At 52.7% G+C, this 18329-nt stretch overlaps 6 protein-coding genes across 6 annotated transcripts; 4 read left to right on the forward strand and 2 right to left on the reverse strand.

The window, feature by feature from the left end:
- Positions 1-594: 594 nt before the first annotated feature.
- RHO25_003041 (uncharacterized protein) lies at positions 595-3965 on the reverse strand (the record flags this gene model as incomplete). The annotated part of the gene is made up of 4 exons (XM_023598570.2): positions 595-690; positions 744-3145; positions 3244-3438; positions 3491-3965. 4 exons carry the CDS (start codon positions 3963-3965, stop codon positions 595-597), a joined length of 3168 nt encoding a protein of 1055 aa, XP_023456047.1.
- Positions 3966-4917: 952 nt separating this feature from the next.
- Positions 4918-5887, forward strand: RHO25_003042 (uncharacterized protein; the record flags this gene model as incomplete). Its single annotated transcript, XM_065602345.1, has 2 exons — positions 4918-5474; positions 5665-5887. 2 exons carry the CDS (start codon positions 4918-4920, stop codon positions 5885-5887), a joined length of 780 nt encoding a protein of 259 aa, XP_065458417.1.
- A 1436-nt stretch (positions 5888-7323) lies between these two features.
- RPS4 (40S ribosomal protein eS4) lies at positions 7324-8324 on the reverse strand (the record flags this gene model as incomplete). Its single annotated transcript, XM_023598571.2, has 4 exons — positions 7324-7613; positions 7672-7733; positions 7818-8102; positions 8173-8324. The coding sequence occupies 4 exons, from the start codon at positions 8322-8324 to the stop codon at positions 7324-7326; spliced, it is 789 nt and encodes a 262-aa protein (XP_023456046.1).
- A 597-nt stretch (positions 8325-8921) lies between these two features.
- On the forward strand, positions 8922-9962 carry RHO25_003044 (uncharacterized protein; the record flags this gene model as incomplete). The annotated part of the gene is made up of 1 exon (XM_023598572.1): positions 8922-9962. One exon carries the CDS (start codon positions 8922-8924, stop codon positions 9960-9962), a length of 1041 nt encoding a protein of 346 aa, XP_023455509.1.
- A 1452-nt stretch (positions 9963-11414) lies between these two features.
- RHO25_003045 (uncharacterized protein) lies at positions 11415-14730 on the forward strand (the record flags this gene model as incomplete). Its single annotated transcript, XM_023598573.1, has 2 exons — positions 11415-13512; positions 13562-14730. 2 exons carry the CDS (start codon positions 11415-11417, stop codon positions 14728-14730), a joined length of 3267 nt encoding a protein of 1088 aa, XP_023455510.1.
- A 1783-nt stretch (positions 14731-16513) lies between these two features.
- On the forward strand, positions 16514-18263 carry RHO25_003046 (uncharacterized protein; the record flags this gene model as incomplete). The annotated part of the gene is made up of 2 exons (XM_023598574.1): positions 16514-16738; positions 16794-18263. The coding sequence occupies 2 exons, from the start codon at positions 16514-16516 to the stop codon at positions 18261-18263; spliced, it is 1695 nt and encodes a 564-aa protein (XP_023455507.1).
- Positions 18264-18329: the final 66 nt, after the last annotated feature.

Consider the following 18329-nt stretch of genomic DNA (forward strand, 5'->3'; position numbering starts at 1 on the left):
CATGATGGCTGTGGCGGCCCACAGGAGTCAGGTGTAGCCGCGAGAGGGTGTGCAAATGCAGCTCTGATGCGCACCAGATCGAGGGTGAAGTGGCTGATTGAATGTGGCAGGCGCAGGTCCTAGCGCCAAGCTTTGATTGAGGAAGCTACCTTAGCTGCGACGAATTGGCCGAAAGTGAAGGCTTCCATGTCGTAGTCAAGGCGGGACGACCATCACGCAGACAGGAAGGCACGTTCCGACCGTTTGCTCGACGTGGCCACTTGCAGTCTCTTCAGAGATATCGACTCTAGTCCATTCGTTTCACAAGAATGCTATCGCCGTCACTTACGTACTTCTCCTGGGTTCTCATGCGGCAGTCGTGTCCAGAAATGGTCACGTTCATCTGTAAAGATCAACTGCAACGTACCTGTTCACCTTCGCTGACCCAAGCTTCGCTGGTGCTTTGTGGTGTTGCCGGGCTTTTTGAGAAGTGTCCCGCCGAACGAGAGGGACCTGCCAACAGCGAGCGTTCTCGCTCCAAGGGTATACGCAATATATAATGACGGAGAAGCCAATTTACAAGAAGGTCCGCTCAACGAATGATGATGACATGACTTAGTCTTCCTCGTCCTCTTGATAAGCCAGTTTCCGCATCTCGCCAAGTCGGTGTCTCGCTGCAGACAACTCGTTCTCAAGCTTGAGGATTTCAACCTGCCAGTAACGTTAGAGGTTGTGATCTGTTCACAATTGATGCAATGACTTACCTGTTGCTCCATGTGTCGCTTCTTGAAATCGTGGCCGCTGAGCTTGCTGTAATCCTCCAGATCATCACCGCCGTTGTTACTTTCGATGATCGCCTGAACTTGCTTGACGAGACTTCGGCAAGCGCTGGTGACTGCTTTGCTGCACTCTTCGAGGCGTTCCTGAGTCTTCGACATGAACGATGCCTTGACACGTGATGATGCCACAAGCTGCGCCGTTGAAGCAGCGACATCGTTGGACGCAACAATGAGCTGCTCAGGGCTGTTTCGGCCGGTAATGACTCCATCCGCAGTCTCGATGAGCATATTGGTGGATGATGCGACAGCCTTGGCGGCAGAAATAAGGCCCTCCGTCCAGCGATTGTTCTTCTTGTAGTATTGCGACTTGGTCATGCTTGAGCCACGACCTTGGTTGACGATCTCTTGTTGCGAGGCAGTAGCGGCTTTGATGAGTTGGGCGATAGCATTGGTGACGGCGACAGCTGCGGCCAGAATGGCGTCGTGAATCTTCAGCTCGTAGGTCGAGTAGCCGTCGCGAGACTTATTCATCAGCTTTCCGAGGCGCTCGGCAGCAGCGTCGATGGCTTGAGCAGCCTTCGTCATCTCGTTGTCGACAAGCTCGCCAATGTCGCCTTGGCCGGTAATGTTTGACTTTGGCGCGAAAGCATCTGCGACTTTGCTCAACTGCCGAAGCGCAAGCTGCACATCGTTGTTCTTGTTGATGACCACATCCGTCTTCTGCAGATCGTCCAACCCGTCCAAGCGGTACGACATGATACCTCGCAAGAAGGCAATGGTCTTGTTGGCTGAGTTCCTTGCGCCGTTCATGAGCTGATCACTCTTCTTTTCGTCGCTCGCAAAACGAGTCAACCCCTTGGTGTTAGATAGCACATCGGCAATGGCGTTTGCAAGCTTGTTCGCGTTCTTGATGACCTCGGCGTGTTCGCTGCCGGACGGCCCATCAGCAATGAAGTTGTTGAAAGAGGTGCTGAACTCGATCGCGTAGGTCTGTGCATTCTCGATTGTCGACAGCACGAAGGGACCGCTGGCATTCTGGTTACCCGCGATCATGGAGCTGTCCAACTCATAGAGCGCATCGTCAACACGTTGCACAGCGGACTGGAGTACCGAATCGATAAGCTCGTTGATCTTTTTGATGTTCTCAAGGAGCATGATGTCAATCTGTTCATCCATGGCCTTGTCAGTCGTGCCGTTGCCGTTACGTAAATCGTTGAGCTCGAGTAATGTCTGATCCATGCCAGATTTGTAGATCTCCAGCTCTTCTTCCTTGTCGCGAAGCTGACGTTCCAGGTCGGAGCTGCCTTCACCCAGTTTCATTTGCATCTCGTCCAAAGCTCTTGTCTTGTTGCGAAGGGCTTCCTCGAGGTCAGCGATCTCGCGATTGTGCCGGGACAGCATTGCAGAAAGCTCGTTGCCTTTGGCGCGATCTGCATTCTCGGCTCGATCCAGTGCCATGCGCAGCTCGCGCTTGAGCTTCTCCAGCTCTTCACGATGTCCACCTGTGGTCCTGTCCTTGTCGTGCAGTGCTCGGTCACGCTCACGAATCATGTCCGCCAACTCGAGGTTCTTCGTCTTGAGCTCACGCTGAAGCTTTTCTCTCTGATCAATAGCCTCTTGAGCTGATGAAGCCTTGAGCTGCACTCCCTTAAACTTCTTAAGCAATTCAAGGTGTTCATGCCGTAGCTGCGAGTACAGCTTAGCCAGTGCCTCGTACTTGGTCCTCCATGTGTTGACCTGCTCTTGAAGCGCTCGGATTTGGTCTTCCTTGCTCTGATTCTGCTGTGTGAAGTTCGCGTTTAATTGAGCTAGCTCTTGCTCCAGTGCCTTCATTCTCCTATCATATTGCTCCAGCATCAATTGGTCGCGCTCGTACTGTGCACGTGCCCTCAGATTCTCCTGCTCAAGCTCAGCCATGCGTCCTTGGGTTTGCTGATTGTACTGCTCGCGCTGCAGATTCTCGAGAGCCAATCTTTGTTGCTCTGCTTGTAGACGTTGCTGCTCATCAAAGTCGCGTTGTGCCTGCTGTGCTGCTAGCTGCTGTTGACGCTGAGTCTCGTCCCACTGTGCCTGCAATCGTCGCTGCTCCGCCTCGAACTCTTCTTGCTGCCGTGCCTGTTCATTCTTCCAGAATTCACTAATTGGCTCAGGATCGGTTGTTGTCGGTGGAGGCGTCTTTGGCTTCGTCGCAGGCTCGTTCCTTGGTCGCATTGGCAGTGCGGGCGCATTCTCGTCTTCGGACAGCGTGTTTGGTGGGTCCTGCGGAAGCTTTGGAATGGTGATGAGGGATGTCAAATAACGAAGGTTCGAGCATTCATAGTAGAAGCGAACGAGCCGGTAGTGCTGGGCATCGTACCTCCCACGGAGCGGGCTCAAAGCCTCGTCGTCTGGCATTGCCGTCAGCTGTGCTCAATCTTGGTATGCAGAGCCGGCAAGGGTGTTGTGTGCGAAGATGCGCACTCTCTCCAGGGCGCTTTGAACATACCTCCCAGCGCAGTGTGCATTGCTCGCAGCATGCTTGTAATGAATTTGTAGATGCCATAACTCTCCTGCACGAGCGGGACCAGCGCTGCTATCCTGCATTCGTTGTTGCTACCACCGCGAAAGTGAGCGAAAATCAGCTTCTGGAAGCTATCGATCTGGTCCTGCAGGGTCATAAGCTCGGAGATCGTCTCGTAGCCTAGGGTCCGTCAGTATTCTGTATGCAAAGGCAAGATGTAGGCCACACCCACCTTCATTGGGATCATTGATCGACTTGAGGGAGATGTACTCCTCATACTCGAACAGCCCATTAAACTCCGGGTGATCCCTGTGGAACTTCAACTTGGACACCAAGAAGAAGATGTATTCTTGTATAAGCGGCGCATATCCTCGTAGGCCGTCTCCGCCCATGCCCCGGGAGAGGCCTTCAAGCCACCCGACATGCTGCTGAGCTTCCTTGAGCGCGACCGGGTGTCCCTCTTGCAGCACCTTGTGCACTGTATACAGCGCCTTGAAGGTCTGGATCTCGTCGGCCTGGATAGGCTGCACCTTGATGCCATTCCAGAAGGACTGCGAGTTCTTGTGGTCCCATGTGTACACGATGCATGCGCGCACGTGCTTGCGCTTGGGGGCGGTCTCCTCGATCGACGTGGCTTTGCGAATGTGGGTGGTGAGCTCTGTCTCGGTCTTAGTAAGGTCTACATTGCGAGACGCTTGCGAATACATGTTCGCGGCAGCGGGGCGGGCGTCCGGGTGCTTTTGCGGTCTCGAGGACGAGTAGACCGTGAAGGGCGCGGAAGCCAGGTTGGGCGAGAGAGGAAGAGTGGAGCAGAGCGTGTTTTAGAGCAGCGTCGTAGTGGGTTAGGCATCCGCAGATTCCCTGTCGCTGCGCTGCATGTGAGAGTCGCATGTCCGCCGCTGCCGACGCAAGCTCCAGTCTTGGCATGACGATGCTTTGTCTGCGGCAATCTGTCCTTCACCTCAACTGACCCATCTTCCTCTCCGGTGGCAACGATGTGGCTCAAGAAACGGAGTGACGGGGGCCGGATGTCTCTGTCTCTGGCACGACGTCGTACACCTCGTCTGGATAGTCTCTCCTTTCGACGGCACAGCGATGCCTGCAAGAGCCAGAGCGACGTGTGTCATGCCATTGACTCCGACACACCATCTTGCATCTCGTCTGGACCGTTTCTTCCTCGAGCGGCATAACTCTTGTTCCATGGAACGGAGGCATGTGTATTCAGTGCATTTGGGGATCACTCGCCGAGCTCGTCCTTGGGAGCAGCTTTCGCTGCTTTGCGCTCCCGGTTGGGCGCCGCGATCGCGAAGCTACTCATGGCGAAAAAAATACGACACGCATGTAGACAGAGACGCGCGGAGACCACGATACAAGTAATGAAAATTCACGAGAGTGACTTGCTGCAGTCGCAACGTGCGAGTAATGCCTTCTAACACTGTCGCTGGTAACCACATACACAGGAAGGCCACTCTTGCCGCTACCTCAGTCGTTGCCTTAGCCCCAGCTTCGAAAGTCTGAATTTGTGCAGTGGCTCAGGCACACACCAGCTGTCCGGTACTCAGTGGATTTCATTTTTTCTGAGCTCAAAAGTCGGCTCCCAGCCAACTGATACCCCGTTCCACTTTCACTCGCCCCTAAATTGGCAGAGAGACAACCAGGATGGAGCCCGCACACCAAGTCGAAGCCCTTGCACAGAAGGTCCAATCGACGTCGTGGGCGGAAGGACCACTCGCCATGACTTTGGAGTCCGATGGGATACCGCCCTCGTTGAACGGACGTCAGGAGCAGACAACTCCAACCTGCTTTTGGGACCTTCCGGAAGAGGTCCGGCAAATGATCTACCGACGAGCATGCCCAGGATACTATATCAATGTCCAGCAGATAGAAGGATTGACGCTCCTCCGAGCATGCCCACACGTCCGGCCCGGTTATCTGGAACGCTGTTACCGCGATGGGACCTTCATGCTGAATTTGCGCAACACCCACCCGGAAGACCGTGTGCCCCTGTGGCGGGAATTTCTGGATAGCATGCCGACATCATCGGCCGGTCAGCTTCGATACATGGTCTTCTATTTTCAGCAATTTGTGCTGAAGATAGAGGTCAAGCCGGAAAGCGAGGAGCGCCTCTCCTTCGAGTACACCCCAACTTATGACGACGACTATGACAAGCAGGGAGTTTATGATCCGCAGATAATCAATGAATTCACCAGGAGATGGTAGGTGGGATTTTTCTGCTTGTGGTCCTTTGGTTTACATCCACCTCAGGTGGAGATATGGCTCCTGCTCGTGGGTCTGAGTTTATCCGATCGAGGGGCCGAACTACTCAGTCTCATTTAACACGTCTCTTGACGAAGCTCTACGATTCTCTCACCGCGCTACACATCTGCCCACTAACTAATATGACAGGATTGAGTTCAAGCTACGAACGGTCAAGACCTGGTGTACCAAGCCTCGCTTTGGCAAGAAAGATCTGAATCGCATCGCCAAGATTTCTTTTGAGCTAGTGGCATACCTTCACGTGAGACTTTGGCCACGACAATTCCCAGGGCAGGCCGCGTTTCTTGACGGCGTCTCCGACCATGCCTGGGAGTGTCCGGCTTGCCTGTGGACGCGCGAGATGGTGGACTAGCTATACAGCTTTCACCGCACTTTGTTCGGCAAGCCTACGAGAGAGGACTAAAGGTACTATGTGAAGCCAACCCCTCAACGACATCGAATGCCCCCACAGTACGATGCCGACATATCACACGACCTACTAACACCCCGTCCAAGGATTACACGGCTCTGGCTGATCCGGCGGAAAATCGCCTGGTGGCGCTCCATCTGAATTCCACATGTGATACCGATTTTCTCCCTCACCTCCCCACAAGATCACAAAAGGGCCCCAATCCTAATACTCCAATTCTCCTGCCTCCGGCCTTCCACCTTCAACATCCCACTGTGGAGACCAGGTCCTCCGCGGCGGCTGACCGGGCTTATATACGACGATTTCATAGAAACCTTGGGTTGTAAAGCTCAGTTCGCCGTACGAGCCTGGCTCTGTGCATTGGACACTGGGATCATACTCATCGCCGAGGGTCTGCATGAGATAATCATTGTGGTAACTTGGAAACAAAACGTCAGAGGTTCTCTTTTTTATTTGACTCCATTCGAGAAGGAGTTTCTTGGATGCACTGCCGAAACTTACATCCTCACCAAGCAATCGTTCTCGAAACGATAATCGATTGTTCCACCGAAACGACGCTGCTCAAATTGGAGGAATGTATTGCCTGGTGCTGAGCGCACGAGTTGTTCTCCTCTACGGAATGTACGCCATTGTTGACGCGGGTGCGTGTTTTGGCGTTTGAGCACATCGTGTGAGGCTTCAGTGAAGTTGATCGGCGTTGCGATGGAACTGGCCGCGAAGGAAAGAAGCGACGCTGTGCCGACGAGGAAGCTGAGTAGATGCATGATGGCGATAGCAGCAATGGAAGCGCTGTGAGATTACCATTGTGGAAGATCGATCAGATAAACCGGGTGACTTTATACAGGTCGTTCGCCTCGCTCCATAGCTTCAGCTTTCGCTCGTATCAATTGGACATGCTTCGAGCCGTTCTGCTTGGCATATTGTAGCGACGCGAGACGTCTTTGTTCAGTTGCTTGTGGCAGAGAAACGACCCGAACACGCGCGAGCACAGCACAGTATTGTTGCTTGCCAAGCCCGAAGCTATGCAAAGCTATGCCTTCACTCCGTTGGTGCTGCGCTGATCATTGTCCTATTCGTATATTGTAAGCGACGTTGCATTATTAGTATATCCGCAACACCTGCGGTTCGTCGCACCAGGCACGTGGTCAGAAGGCCATGAACTACGGGAGATGTCTGAATCGAAGCTGGGACGTTGACTTTTTGATTCATACATGCTACAGACGTAGCGACGCCATGACTTGGAGCGCCGGAAGCGGGACTTCCACTTCATTTCATACCCATCCATAGCAGGTCTGGTCTCTTAATTTTGGACTCTTGAACCTGATCTAAAAACCCGCGCAACCCCAACTCCGCTGCTTATCCCCACAATGAGAATGCATCTAGTGGCCAGCAAGAGCATAGGCGCGTCTGCGGTCACGCTCCTCAGCGATGGTGAGCTTGACACCCTTGCCCTTTGGCAGGGAGATCCAAGGCTTCTCACGACCGATGACGAAGACGTTGGATTCACGGGTGGCGAACTCGTTGTCGATGGCGTCCTTGATGTGCACGATGTTGAAGCCTCCGTCGTGGCGTTCACGGTGGGTGATGACACCAACACGACCCATGTTACGACCACCAGTGGCCATGGCGATCACACCAGTGTCGAAGCGGATGAAGTCATCGATCTTGCCTGTTGGATGTGTTAGAGGCTGTGCGGGATTGCAGCAAATTCTCGACTTTGTACTCACCAGTCTCGAGGTTGATCTTGACGGTGTCGTTGACTCGGATGGCCGGGTCTGGGTAGCGGATACTATTTATCCCGTCAGCATCGGGGTGGATCTACCAAAGCTTTGGAACGACTGAATGACGATCGAGCCGTAAGGTCGAGACTTACGTGCGCGCGTCGTGCGTAACCAAGAATGGGATGCCGCCCTTGCCCAGTTGTACTCTCTTGACCTTGCCCAATTTGTATGAAGCCTCCTCATCAGTGATGCGGTGCACGGTGAAGCGACCCTTGGTGTCGTAGACGAGGCGGAAGTTCTCGCCAGTCTTCTCGATGGAGATCACGTCCATGAAGCCGGCTGGGTAGGTAGGATCGGTTCGGACCTTGCCATCGACCTTGATCAGGCGCTGCATGACAATGGCCTTGGTCTCGCGGCCATTGAGGGCGTACTTCAGACTGTGCGAAGAATGCTGTCAGTATGCCGCCGCCTTCGCTTCACCTCGCTCTCCTTCAGCAGATATCGTACCGGTTGCGAATGAAGACGATCAAAGGCATGCAGTCGCGCAGCTTGTGCGGACCAGGCGAGGCCTTGGGCGCATAGCTACCGCTGAGCTTGTCGAGCAGCCAGTGCGATGGCGCTGACAGACGCTTCTGGTGCTTCTTTGGTCCTCTACCCATTTTGTCGTTTGGCGAAGGGTGGTTGTGTCGTCGCTGAACGGGGAGTGGAAGCAATCAGGAGAGCAGAAATGTTCGCGGCGGCAGGACGAATTGACCGCGCTAGTGGGCGTGTGGTCTTGGCTCGCTTCGTCGGCCAATCAGAGCACATCATGACGACCTCCGAAAATGAGAAGCACGACGCGCCGCAACACAGCACACTCCAGTTCACTTCTTTCTCAGCTCTGGCAACTTGATCGTAGTTGCAGCTCTGTAAGACTGTACTGTTGCTTCTGTTGCATTCGGTACAGAGGCGGTCTTGTTTTGGAACATTTGACCCTGCTGGAGTCGTTTCAAGCCCTTTCAACCTCGCGTCGCTCTGTCCGGCACGTACACGCACTTATACCGCACTGATGCATTCGTCGATATGCTTGGTCTGAACAAGAGAGCTTGAGAGTGGTGCTTTCGTTGCCCTGTCCGCTGCGCGATCTGGGGCCTTGTCCGAGCCGAGCCAACAGCGAATGCACGTCATCGAACTCAACTTCATGCCATTGAGCTTTCACTGCAGGAACTCCTCTTCCATTTGCCCTGCTTTGCGTACACGAGCTGACAACAGACACGATGGCTGGGAGCCAGCACAAGCTAACCACCTTCTATTTTGACACTTCTTCCAAGGCCTTTTCGGAGAAGACTGTCACCAAGAGTCTGAGCCACAACGACGTGCTCATCAAAACCACGCACTCAGGTATCTGCTTCACCGACGTACATGCCAAGGACAAAGAATGCGGACTCGGTCATGAGGGTGTAGGCGAAATTGTCGACGTCGGCCCTGCGGTCAAACATCTGAAGCCGGGTAACCGAGTTGGCTGGGGCTGGCTACACACATCCTGCGGGCACTGTTCCACATGCGTCACTGGCTACAGGCAGTATTGCTCCGAGGCTCGTGGTTTCGCCTTTTCGGACCTGGATCAGGGAGCCTTCAGCGATTACCGGATCATCGACTCCGATTTCGCGTACTTGCTGCCAAGCAGCATATCTTCTGTGGATGCGGCTCCATTGATGTGCGCCGGCGCCTCAGTTTACGAGGCTCTTGATGCAGCTGAGACTAAGTCGAATGACAGGGTCGGTGTGGTGGGCATCGGCGGTCTGGGCCATTGTGCTATTTTGTTTGCAAAGGCCATGGGTTGTGCTGTGACGGCCATCTCCAGTGGTGATCGCAAGCGACAAGATGCTTTTGCACTCGGTGTAGAAGAGTTCCGCGATGCTACCAAGATCTCGGAAGCATATACAGCTGAAGCCTTCCGGAGTCGACATGACCCGCAGCCTGCCAACATCAACGTACTTCTCATCACTTCGAACGCTGTACCCAAGTTGGAATCTGTGCTTCCATTGTTGGCGCGTCGAGCCACGATTGTGTTGATGACCATACAAATGGAGCCTCTGGAAGTACCTTACATGCAGTTCGTGCTGCCAGGACACCGTCTAATAGCATCCACTGAAGCCTCACGCGAGACTCATGTTAAGATGCTGGAGTTTGCAGAACGCATGCGCATCAAGCCGTGGACGGAGGTCTTCGATATGACTGCAGACGGAGTGTCGCAAGCCTTCGCAAAGCTAGAGCAAGGTGACATGCGCTATCGTGGAGTCCTTGCGAGGCCGTGAGCGTCCATCTGACGATCTGAACATGCGAGCCTTATATCTGGATGCTCGGAATGCCAAGATTCTGATGCACTGAAGATTTTGGACTTATTGAATTTGAGGCCACTTGAGGACGTGAAAATTTTCAAAGCCAAGTGCGCATACCGAACGATGTCTATTCGTCCATGTACGCCGACCACAAAACCTACCAGGTTTCCTCCTGTCTTCGCAGCAATATAAACCACAGCCTCGCTGCTCTCCCACTTCTACGTACACAACAAACTCACCCACCAACCACACTCTATCATTCCACCGAAATCTTGCACTCCGAGGCAGCTAATTCACCAGTGGACTATAGAGCACTATCTCTCGAACAATCATGAATTCTTCGCGCCGTATCTTCAAAGCGTACGACAAGCTCCAGGAGGGCAAGAGACGGGGGCGGGATCGAACCCCAAGGCTCTGCATGAGCAGCTCGCCTGATGTGTTTCCAGATCAGCACGGTTCAGCACAAGTAACCACCTCAAGTGGCTGCTCTGAGCTCTGGGACGACATCTGCGACTTTTGGACACTGCTGACCACCCCGAGACGATCATCTTACGGACGATACACGCCTACTTGGAGGGTCCTACTGGCGACTCTATACAACACTCCACAGCACTGCTTATAGCGATGCTGATGCTCCGTGAAGAGATATTACCCAGCGGATGATTGACAAACGCTCCGAATTAGAGAGATGGCGAAAGCCGTCACAGCGCGGCCGGAGCGCGCGTACTCAAAAGAGAATATAAGGTCAGCGGCGGCAGTGATCGATGTATCTGGATCTGTGGTTCGGAAGCGTGGGTTGTGCTTGCAACTTGCTTTCCGCGCAAATCTGCCTTAGATGGTATGGAGAGGCTGTGGAATTTCACCAAAAGTTGAGAGAATTGCGCTCAGGCAGAGGATGACATGACAATCAATAACGCGAGCTTCCAGGACTTCAAAAGCATGCATGTAGCGGCAATCATCGGCGCCTTTAGCCCTATTCCATAGCAAGTATTCGTGATGTTTCTGAAGCCTTTCGACAATTCATTGTCTATCTTCCATTGCGATTTATAGCTCTGTGCACCGCATGCCCCGCGAGACCATGTCACGTTCTCATAGGCTCTCTAAGCGATCCAGAAGTATGCAGTGTAGCCTAGATACGTGGCATACGCCAGCCTGCAAGAACTCGAATACTGGCGGCCTCCGTTGAAGTTCCAATGGGCGCTGTTCCCAGCACACCATAACTTTAGGGCCTTCATGAACTCAGCCTTGTCGGAAGAGGCTGTACGTCAGGAGATTCGAGCCAGCTAGATATTATGGTCACCGACTGTCCAAGAGACATTCTCAGGCACGGCACGAAATTTCAGTAAGCCTGACCATCGCCCTTGTTCTTCCTCTCTCTTTCTTAATTTTGGACGATTGTGAATACTTCAGTTGCCTTGAAGCTCGACTATGGAACAGCATCAGCAGCGAGACGAAGTCGAATGGCCGTCAGAATACTCGGATACAGAGCGTGCGGCGCTAGAGCGATACCTGGACCATGTCAGAGACCAACAGAAACGCGATTTGGAAGCACTCCAGAAGCAGAGGCCCTGGTATGACAGGAACATTCAACATGGACACCGCACGGAGACAGAACGCTATCCATATGACAGAGTTGAAAGCAACCGTGACACAGCGTTGCGCATCATAAATTCTACCAGTGAGGCGCCGTTGATCATAGAGGAAGATGTTCAAGAGGCAGTACTTGCTCCGAGGCACCCAATCGAGAAAATGAGTCCTCGCCAGACCGATGACAACTCTATTCCATTCAATCCTACTGGTGAAGCATCGGAAGTGGGACAAGAATGTCGAGCACTACCACCAGAAGTGCCGAATCAACCATACAACTTGATCCTTGACGTAGCTAACGCCGAAGAAAGCCGTGCCTCTGCAGCTGGAGTAGAGGCATATTCCGATTCTGCGCCAACCGAGAGCGACACATCTCCAGTAAGCTCGATCTTTGATGGTTCACCAGAGTCGATCCCCGACCAGTCGACTCGGCCAACAACACACGATTTGAGTGGGCTCGTTGCTCGAAAGCGTCAACATTCTGTGCTTCCCAATGCATCGTACGCTGACAGCATCCAATCTGATGGCTGTGTTCTCGGCCTCGATGCCACGGCGAAAGGCAAGCTGTCCTCCGAGCTAGCTAGCATGATTTTCGCGGAGATGGGAGTAGAAGTCGTTCCTGACGACTTGACACATTCTGTCGCAGGCCTGCTGTACGACTGCGCAGCCGTCCTACAACGCAGAGTCGATCGCAACGACATAGGCCACCAAGTTGCCATCTTCATGCGGCATCGCCGTAACATGATCGCAAGAGAACTCATCGCAGAGCAGCCCATTGATCGACCTCCCGGTCCTGCTATGGGTCTTCTTGACAAGATTGCGTTATTGATGTCAAAAGAAGGATTTCAGGGACCACCCGATGACACTGATCACTCCAATATCCAAGACCTGACCGACGAAGACGAAATAGAGCAGCCAGACATTCAAGAGGCAAGATCATTTCTCATTGGTAGCGCGGAGTTCACGTGGCTTCTGGTCCGGCTCAAGGCGCTTTGTCAACTTGAGATGACGGGGGAGACATACACCTCAGTCCGCCAGACTATCTGTCGTTCGCTTGAAAGTGGTCGCCGCGGCTATTCATTTTCGCTCAATTGGTGTCCGCTTGCGTTCATGACATCTCAATATCCAGCTGGAACGAGACTGTCCCAAGTCATCTGCGTGAATGGTAACGTTACACGCGCACAAGCTACAACCTGCGAACAATATGTGACCCAGACTTGGCCAGATGTCGGTCCAGCTGTTCTGGAGCATCTCGACAAATATATCGAGAGTGAAACTTCCTCGCTGGACACTGGTTCAGCACAGCAAAATTTTGAGCTGCACATCAAGCGGTTGCCGAATGACTCAACGTGCATCAGAGTAGTCGCAGATCCAAATATCGTGCTTGAGATCGGGGAAGTACTTGCCTGGCTTGTCGTTGCTTGCCGCGCAGGTGATCTCAGGGAAGCTGCTGCGCCGACTTCTGTACTCTCCAGCCCACGAGTGTCGAGTTCACTGAACGGAAACTTTGAAATTTCATGGACCTCGGACCCCCTGGCACAATCTTCGTATCTCTCCGAGGAAACATGCTGGCACGACTTATTGAACAGCTGTTCGATTGCTCAGGGGTATCCAATTCCACGCCGAACACACAATGAACCAGGATTAGAATTATCTCTCGGTCTTATGTCAATGCTAGGTGCTGTAAGCAGAGCTGTACTGTTTGACAGTGTCCTTCTTCTTAAAGGTTTGTGCTCGATGTTTGTTCCACTCCAAAAGGTTGGGGCCTCTGTGGTTTGGCATTATCTTGTGCATCGCGACGAGTACGGCAACTTCTCCGACTGGATGCCACACTACGAAGCGAGCCACGGCCGGGAGCCTTTGCGATCTCTCGACTTCTCTGATCTGGTTGATTGCCCGCAGTACGTTGGGTGGAGTCGGGAGACAAAGATGGTTGCCGGTAAGTTCGCCCTTGAGATCTCGAGGCTCATACTGACAGGATTCTCCAGGCAGCAAAGATGCACGTTATGACGGAGTCGATTTTGGTGGAAGGCCCATTAAACCTGGATTTGCTCTAGACGGTGTCAGTATTAGCATTTCCAAGGTGTTGTCTGTGGGCACCAAAGCTGTAGCCGGCAAGAAAGACACGCCCATGTTCCAATGCGCGAGCGGACCCTACGAGCAGACCATCAACATCACTGCGAAGTGGACCGCACTCATGTACGACACAGCTGAACGTCGCGGCTGGCTATTGGACGGTGCCACAGCGCTGCTGCACATGTGCAGGGCGGCAATGACGCATCCAGACGCCCCAGAGATCGGCCGTGGCCTGCCGAAGTCTCCCGTGGACTCCTTCACTTATGCTGGCGCCAATACTGATGCAAAGGATATCCTGCTTGACAAGCAGAACAGGGAGCTCATCATCTACGATGACAAAGAGAAGCCGTGGACGTTCGAAGACCTTGTCCTGCAGCATTGGGGTACCTTCGAAGAGATGAAGTCTCATCACTTCAAGCTCAGAGCTGGAGAGACCAAGCAGTGGGAGGTCTCGAACCCACTGTCTCGGAGACTTGAAGGCTTCGGCTTCGTCGACATCCTTACAAGAGAGCCCTGCATGCCTCGCTATCATTCGCTGTCAGGCCAGGCATCGCGATGGCTCCAGTTCACTACACAGTGCGGCGCCATCAACATCCTGGGCTCCCGCTTCGGTAATCTAATCGCGCCTCTGACAAGTTGCAAGAAGACGCTGGAAGCATTGCCATGTGGCCACGACCTTATTGCAGCACCTGTTGGCCTCCTCCACCGCATTGCCAGACGCATTGGACTGGTGTCTGCTTCATCCATCGAGCTGTGCGATGGCGTGTATTGGAACGATCCATCGAGGTCTTTCGCATCCGACCCATGCCAGTGCATTGAGAGTCCTCAGAAAGATTTAATGTGGCTTTGCGGGGGTGGAATCACGAGTCTGGAAGGTCGAGCAGGAGTTAACAACTGCAAGCGAAGACGGCTCGTAGAGATGATTTGCGACTACTCCAGAGGTGCCATCATCTTAGGAGGGCGGTCCTCGCGATTTGACGATCGACTCGGTGTAGAAAGCTCTGAAGCTCAAGTCCCAGTCTCGCCGCAGTCAGGGAAGAGGAGAGCTGTCGACGAGGGCTACAGCTCCAGTAGATCCTAGCATGCGCATAGTGCGCAAACATGACGCAAATGGCTTGTCTTAATTCAACCTATCTTAATTCATTCCAATTGTTTTCACGGACGTGAGTTCCTGAGAAGGCAGAAGGAGATCTGTCCAACATGAAGCATAGGCTGCAGCCTTATTCGCAGTGAGTCTAATTTCTTGGTCGTTACTTGCAAGTCTCAGCCACAGTAAGCCCTTCGCCCAGTGTCCTTGAGGTTCGGATGGCATATGTCGTTGAAGTGGTGGCCGATGTTGGACTTCTAGAAGTGCGTAGAGCAGGCGTGAAGTAGGAGTCGAAACCAGCGTTCTTCTCCCAATCACGTGCAGCCTTGGCACGGCAATGGGAGCTGTTTCCAACTTCAACGTTGCTCCTTTGCCGAAGTCATACACTTTCACAACAATGCGAACACCATCGAGTAATATCACATTCAGCCAATGATCTGACCGTCCTCAACATGCCAAAGACATTGCGTCGTACCCATTCCGCGGCGGCCGAGCACGACCGAGCACCGTAACTTGCCGAGACGACAATTCGTTCACTATGAGCACTGTGCGTCTTGGAGACATTGGTAGCGACCTGAGAGCGTCAAGACTTCTTTGACCAAAAGAATGGTGCTAGTCATGATATTTGAGGTCTGCATTTGGTCCTCTTGAGAGAAAGACGCGGGCTGTCAAACAGAGAGACGCGAAGTTCACCACTCTCCAATCGACCTGCCAATGATGAGAGTCATCATCCCAAACATCTTGATGGGGGAAGTACTTCTGCAAGAATTTGGGCCTTGTCGCGAACCGCTCCCCTACACATCGATTCGAAGCTCGTTTCTGCGAGTTCGGCACACCTGACGCAGGGTACTGTGGTCAGTGCCTTTAAGTTCTCGGTGGTCGCAGTGAGAGATCTTGAGACGCCGATGTTACCGGCATAGGGCTATCACTTGACCTTCTGGACAGTCCGGACACGCTGCCCCCAGGGTGAGGTATGAGTGTGACGAAGCCAGTATGCTGAAAAGTCTCATAGCTACCCTGAGAGCTCTCCGAGGTGACAATTGAGGTCGCACGTTCTTTGCAGATGCTCATTGATGTCCCTATCAAGCACCATGGATGCTTATTGCTCCAAGCTTCTTTCTGGGCGGCAATACAGCAGCCGATAAGCAATACCATGGTTGTGGATGCCAGTGAAGCCGGCTCCAAGTCAGCTATTGGCCCACATACTACTTCGGTACTACTTACCGGCACTCAGCAGACCGAATCAGGTATTTACTACGTTGGTATTTTGCAAGTCAGCCCTACCGTTTCCCAACCGATCTGCCAAGCTGAACGTGCCCTTGGCAACAACATCCATGTCTCTGATTCTTCAAATCCAATCTCTGATTCCCACAGCAAGAACAGGCGCCTTAGGCCACCCCGTGCTCTCGAGCTGAGTACACAAAGGCTGCATTGCCCATTCTCGTCGACACCCCTCTGTTCTTCACAGCATTCTGAGCAGGTCGTGCAGCTCGAGCTTGGCGATCACAATAGAACATCTTCCAGATTATTGACCAAATGTCTACATTCGGACTGTGATGCAGCTGCGTCAACGTCATCACTCCTCATGGGCAATGCCGCCATAGAGCTGCCCTGGGATTGATGGCCTGGTGGAAGGCTACTGTTTCAACGAGGACTTCTAACTGTAAATGTAATCATATAGGTCTTTATCGATTCTGCTGAGCGTTTCCGCCTCTCAGTCCACCTCAGAAGTATACCCCACCTCATACAACATATTTCTCTGTGCCAAATCATCAGTATGCTGCAAAAGAAAGACAAACCGCCATACCTGCAGCTCTTCGTGGCAGCTTTGATTTTCGTTTCAATCGCAATATTTCTGCTCCCTCGGCTTCATCAAGCGCGGAGCCTGCGCGGATTGCTTTTCTGGATTGCTGTCAATGGATCTCTGGCTTTCGCAATAGATCGATTGATCTTATACCCTTACTTCCGTAGTCCTCTTAGAAAAGGGTTTCCTCTCGTCTTCGTAAGTGTCAACCAACTCGCATATATCTGCACATGAGCCTAACATAAACCTGCAGAATGGAAGACTCTGGTGTTTCAATGAAGCCTTGGCTGCTTTGATGGAGCCCTCTCGTGGCCAGACAGCGCTATCTTGGTTCACCAAATTCCAAGACGAAGACGCGATTCGAATCTACGACCCGATCATTGGGGACATTGTCATGCCAATAAGCCCTGAAGCGCTCCGAGACGGCCTTGCAAACCAGTTCCAGGACTACCAAAAGTCACCAGGCCTTGCCAAACTCTACTCCCTTTTTGGTGGGAAGAGCGTCGTTTTCACAAGTGGCACCGAATACACGAAGTTCAAGAAAGCTATCCATCCCCTCTTCTCCATTCAACTCGTTCGGAAAATGCATAAGATCTCTTGGGACAATGCGGAAACGCTCACGGATACGCTCATCGAGCGAGGCATGCAGAAGGGGTTCCATGACCCTTGGCCTACACTGTTTAGATATGTTCTCGACAGTGCAGGGGAGGGGCTTTTGTCGTACAAGTTCCAGGCACTAGGGTCCGCATGGGATAGCACTCCGGTGAAGATCTTGCAAAAAGCTGCCACGCCTAATCGTTATTCCGATCTATACAATGCAACTTCTCTGTTTACGCCGCCAGGACTCCTCCAGTCGCTTCCCACGCGCCAAATGAAGTCCGTCAACCGAGCAGCGCAGACTCTTCGAAATTTTGGCAGTAAAATTCTGGAGCATGCGAAGGAATTGAATCAGCTCAGCGATAAAGAACCCGACGATGTACTGCGGAGGCTTGCAGCGGAAAAGAATCTTACAGACGAAGATATAGTAGAGTCGATCTTGACTTTCTTGACAGCTGGAGCTGAGACGACATCTGCGGCGCTGGCATGGTCTTTACACTTGCTCACGTTGCCCGAAAATGTACAGTACCAGACTGAACTTCGGACAGAGCTCCAGAACAGATTCGAAGGCATAGATGCAGATATTCCGACCCACATGGACCTCGCAAATATACCAATATTGCATGGCATCGTTCAGGAGACCCTGAGACTGCACCCTTCAGTCCCCTTACTGCCCTATGTTGCAAACCGAGATACGCAGATGGCTGGACAATTCATCCCCAAGGGAACAACCATACTGTACTGGATCTGGGCTCTCAACCGCAACCCTACACACTGGGGCTCCAACGCAGGAGCCATGGATCCATATAGATGGATCAATACGGACGAGCACGGCGTACAACGTCTCAATAAACACGGAGGTGCTTCAAGCAATTACGGTTTCATGTCTTTTTTCCATGGACCCAGGTACTGCATCGGAAAAGAGGTCAGCAAAGCCACGATACGGGCAGCCATCGCGAGATTGATCCTAGACTTCGAGATTTCCCGCGATTTGTCTATCACTTTGGAGCCCATTCCAGGAGGTATAGGAATTGTGAGGCCTTGCAAGAATCTGAAATTGAACTTCAAGCCCATCTTGGCCCCGCAGATTCAGAGACACGATAGTGCTCACGAGGTCGATGTATGAGTAGTATATCTTCATAATGCTACACCAAATCGTGACACATAGAACTAGCAGTATTTCGTCGATGAG

The sequence above is a fragment of the Cercospora beticola genome, chromosome 2 (genome assembly GCF_033473495.1).
Source record: "Cercospora beticola chromosome 2, complete sequence".
In the NCBI taxonomy this organism is placed as follows: Eukaryota; Fungi; Ascomycota; class Dothideomycetes; order Mycosphaerellales; family Mycosphaerellaceae; genus Cercospora; species Cercospora beticola.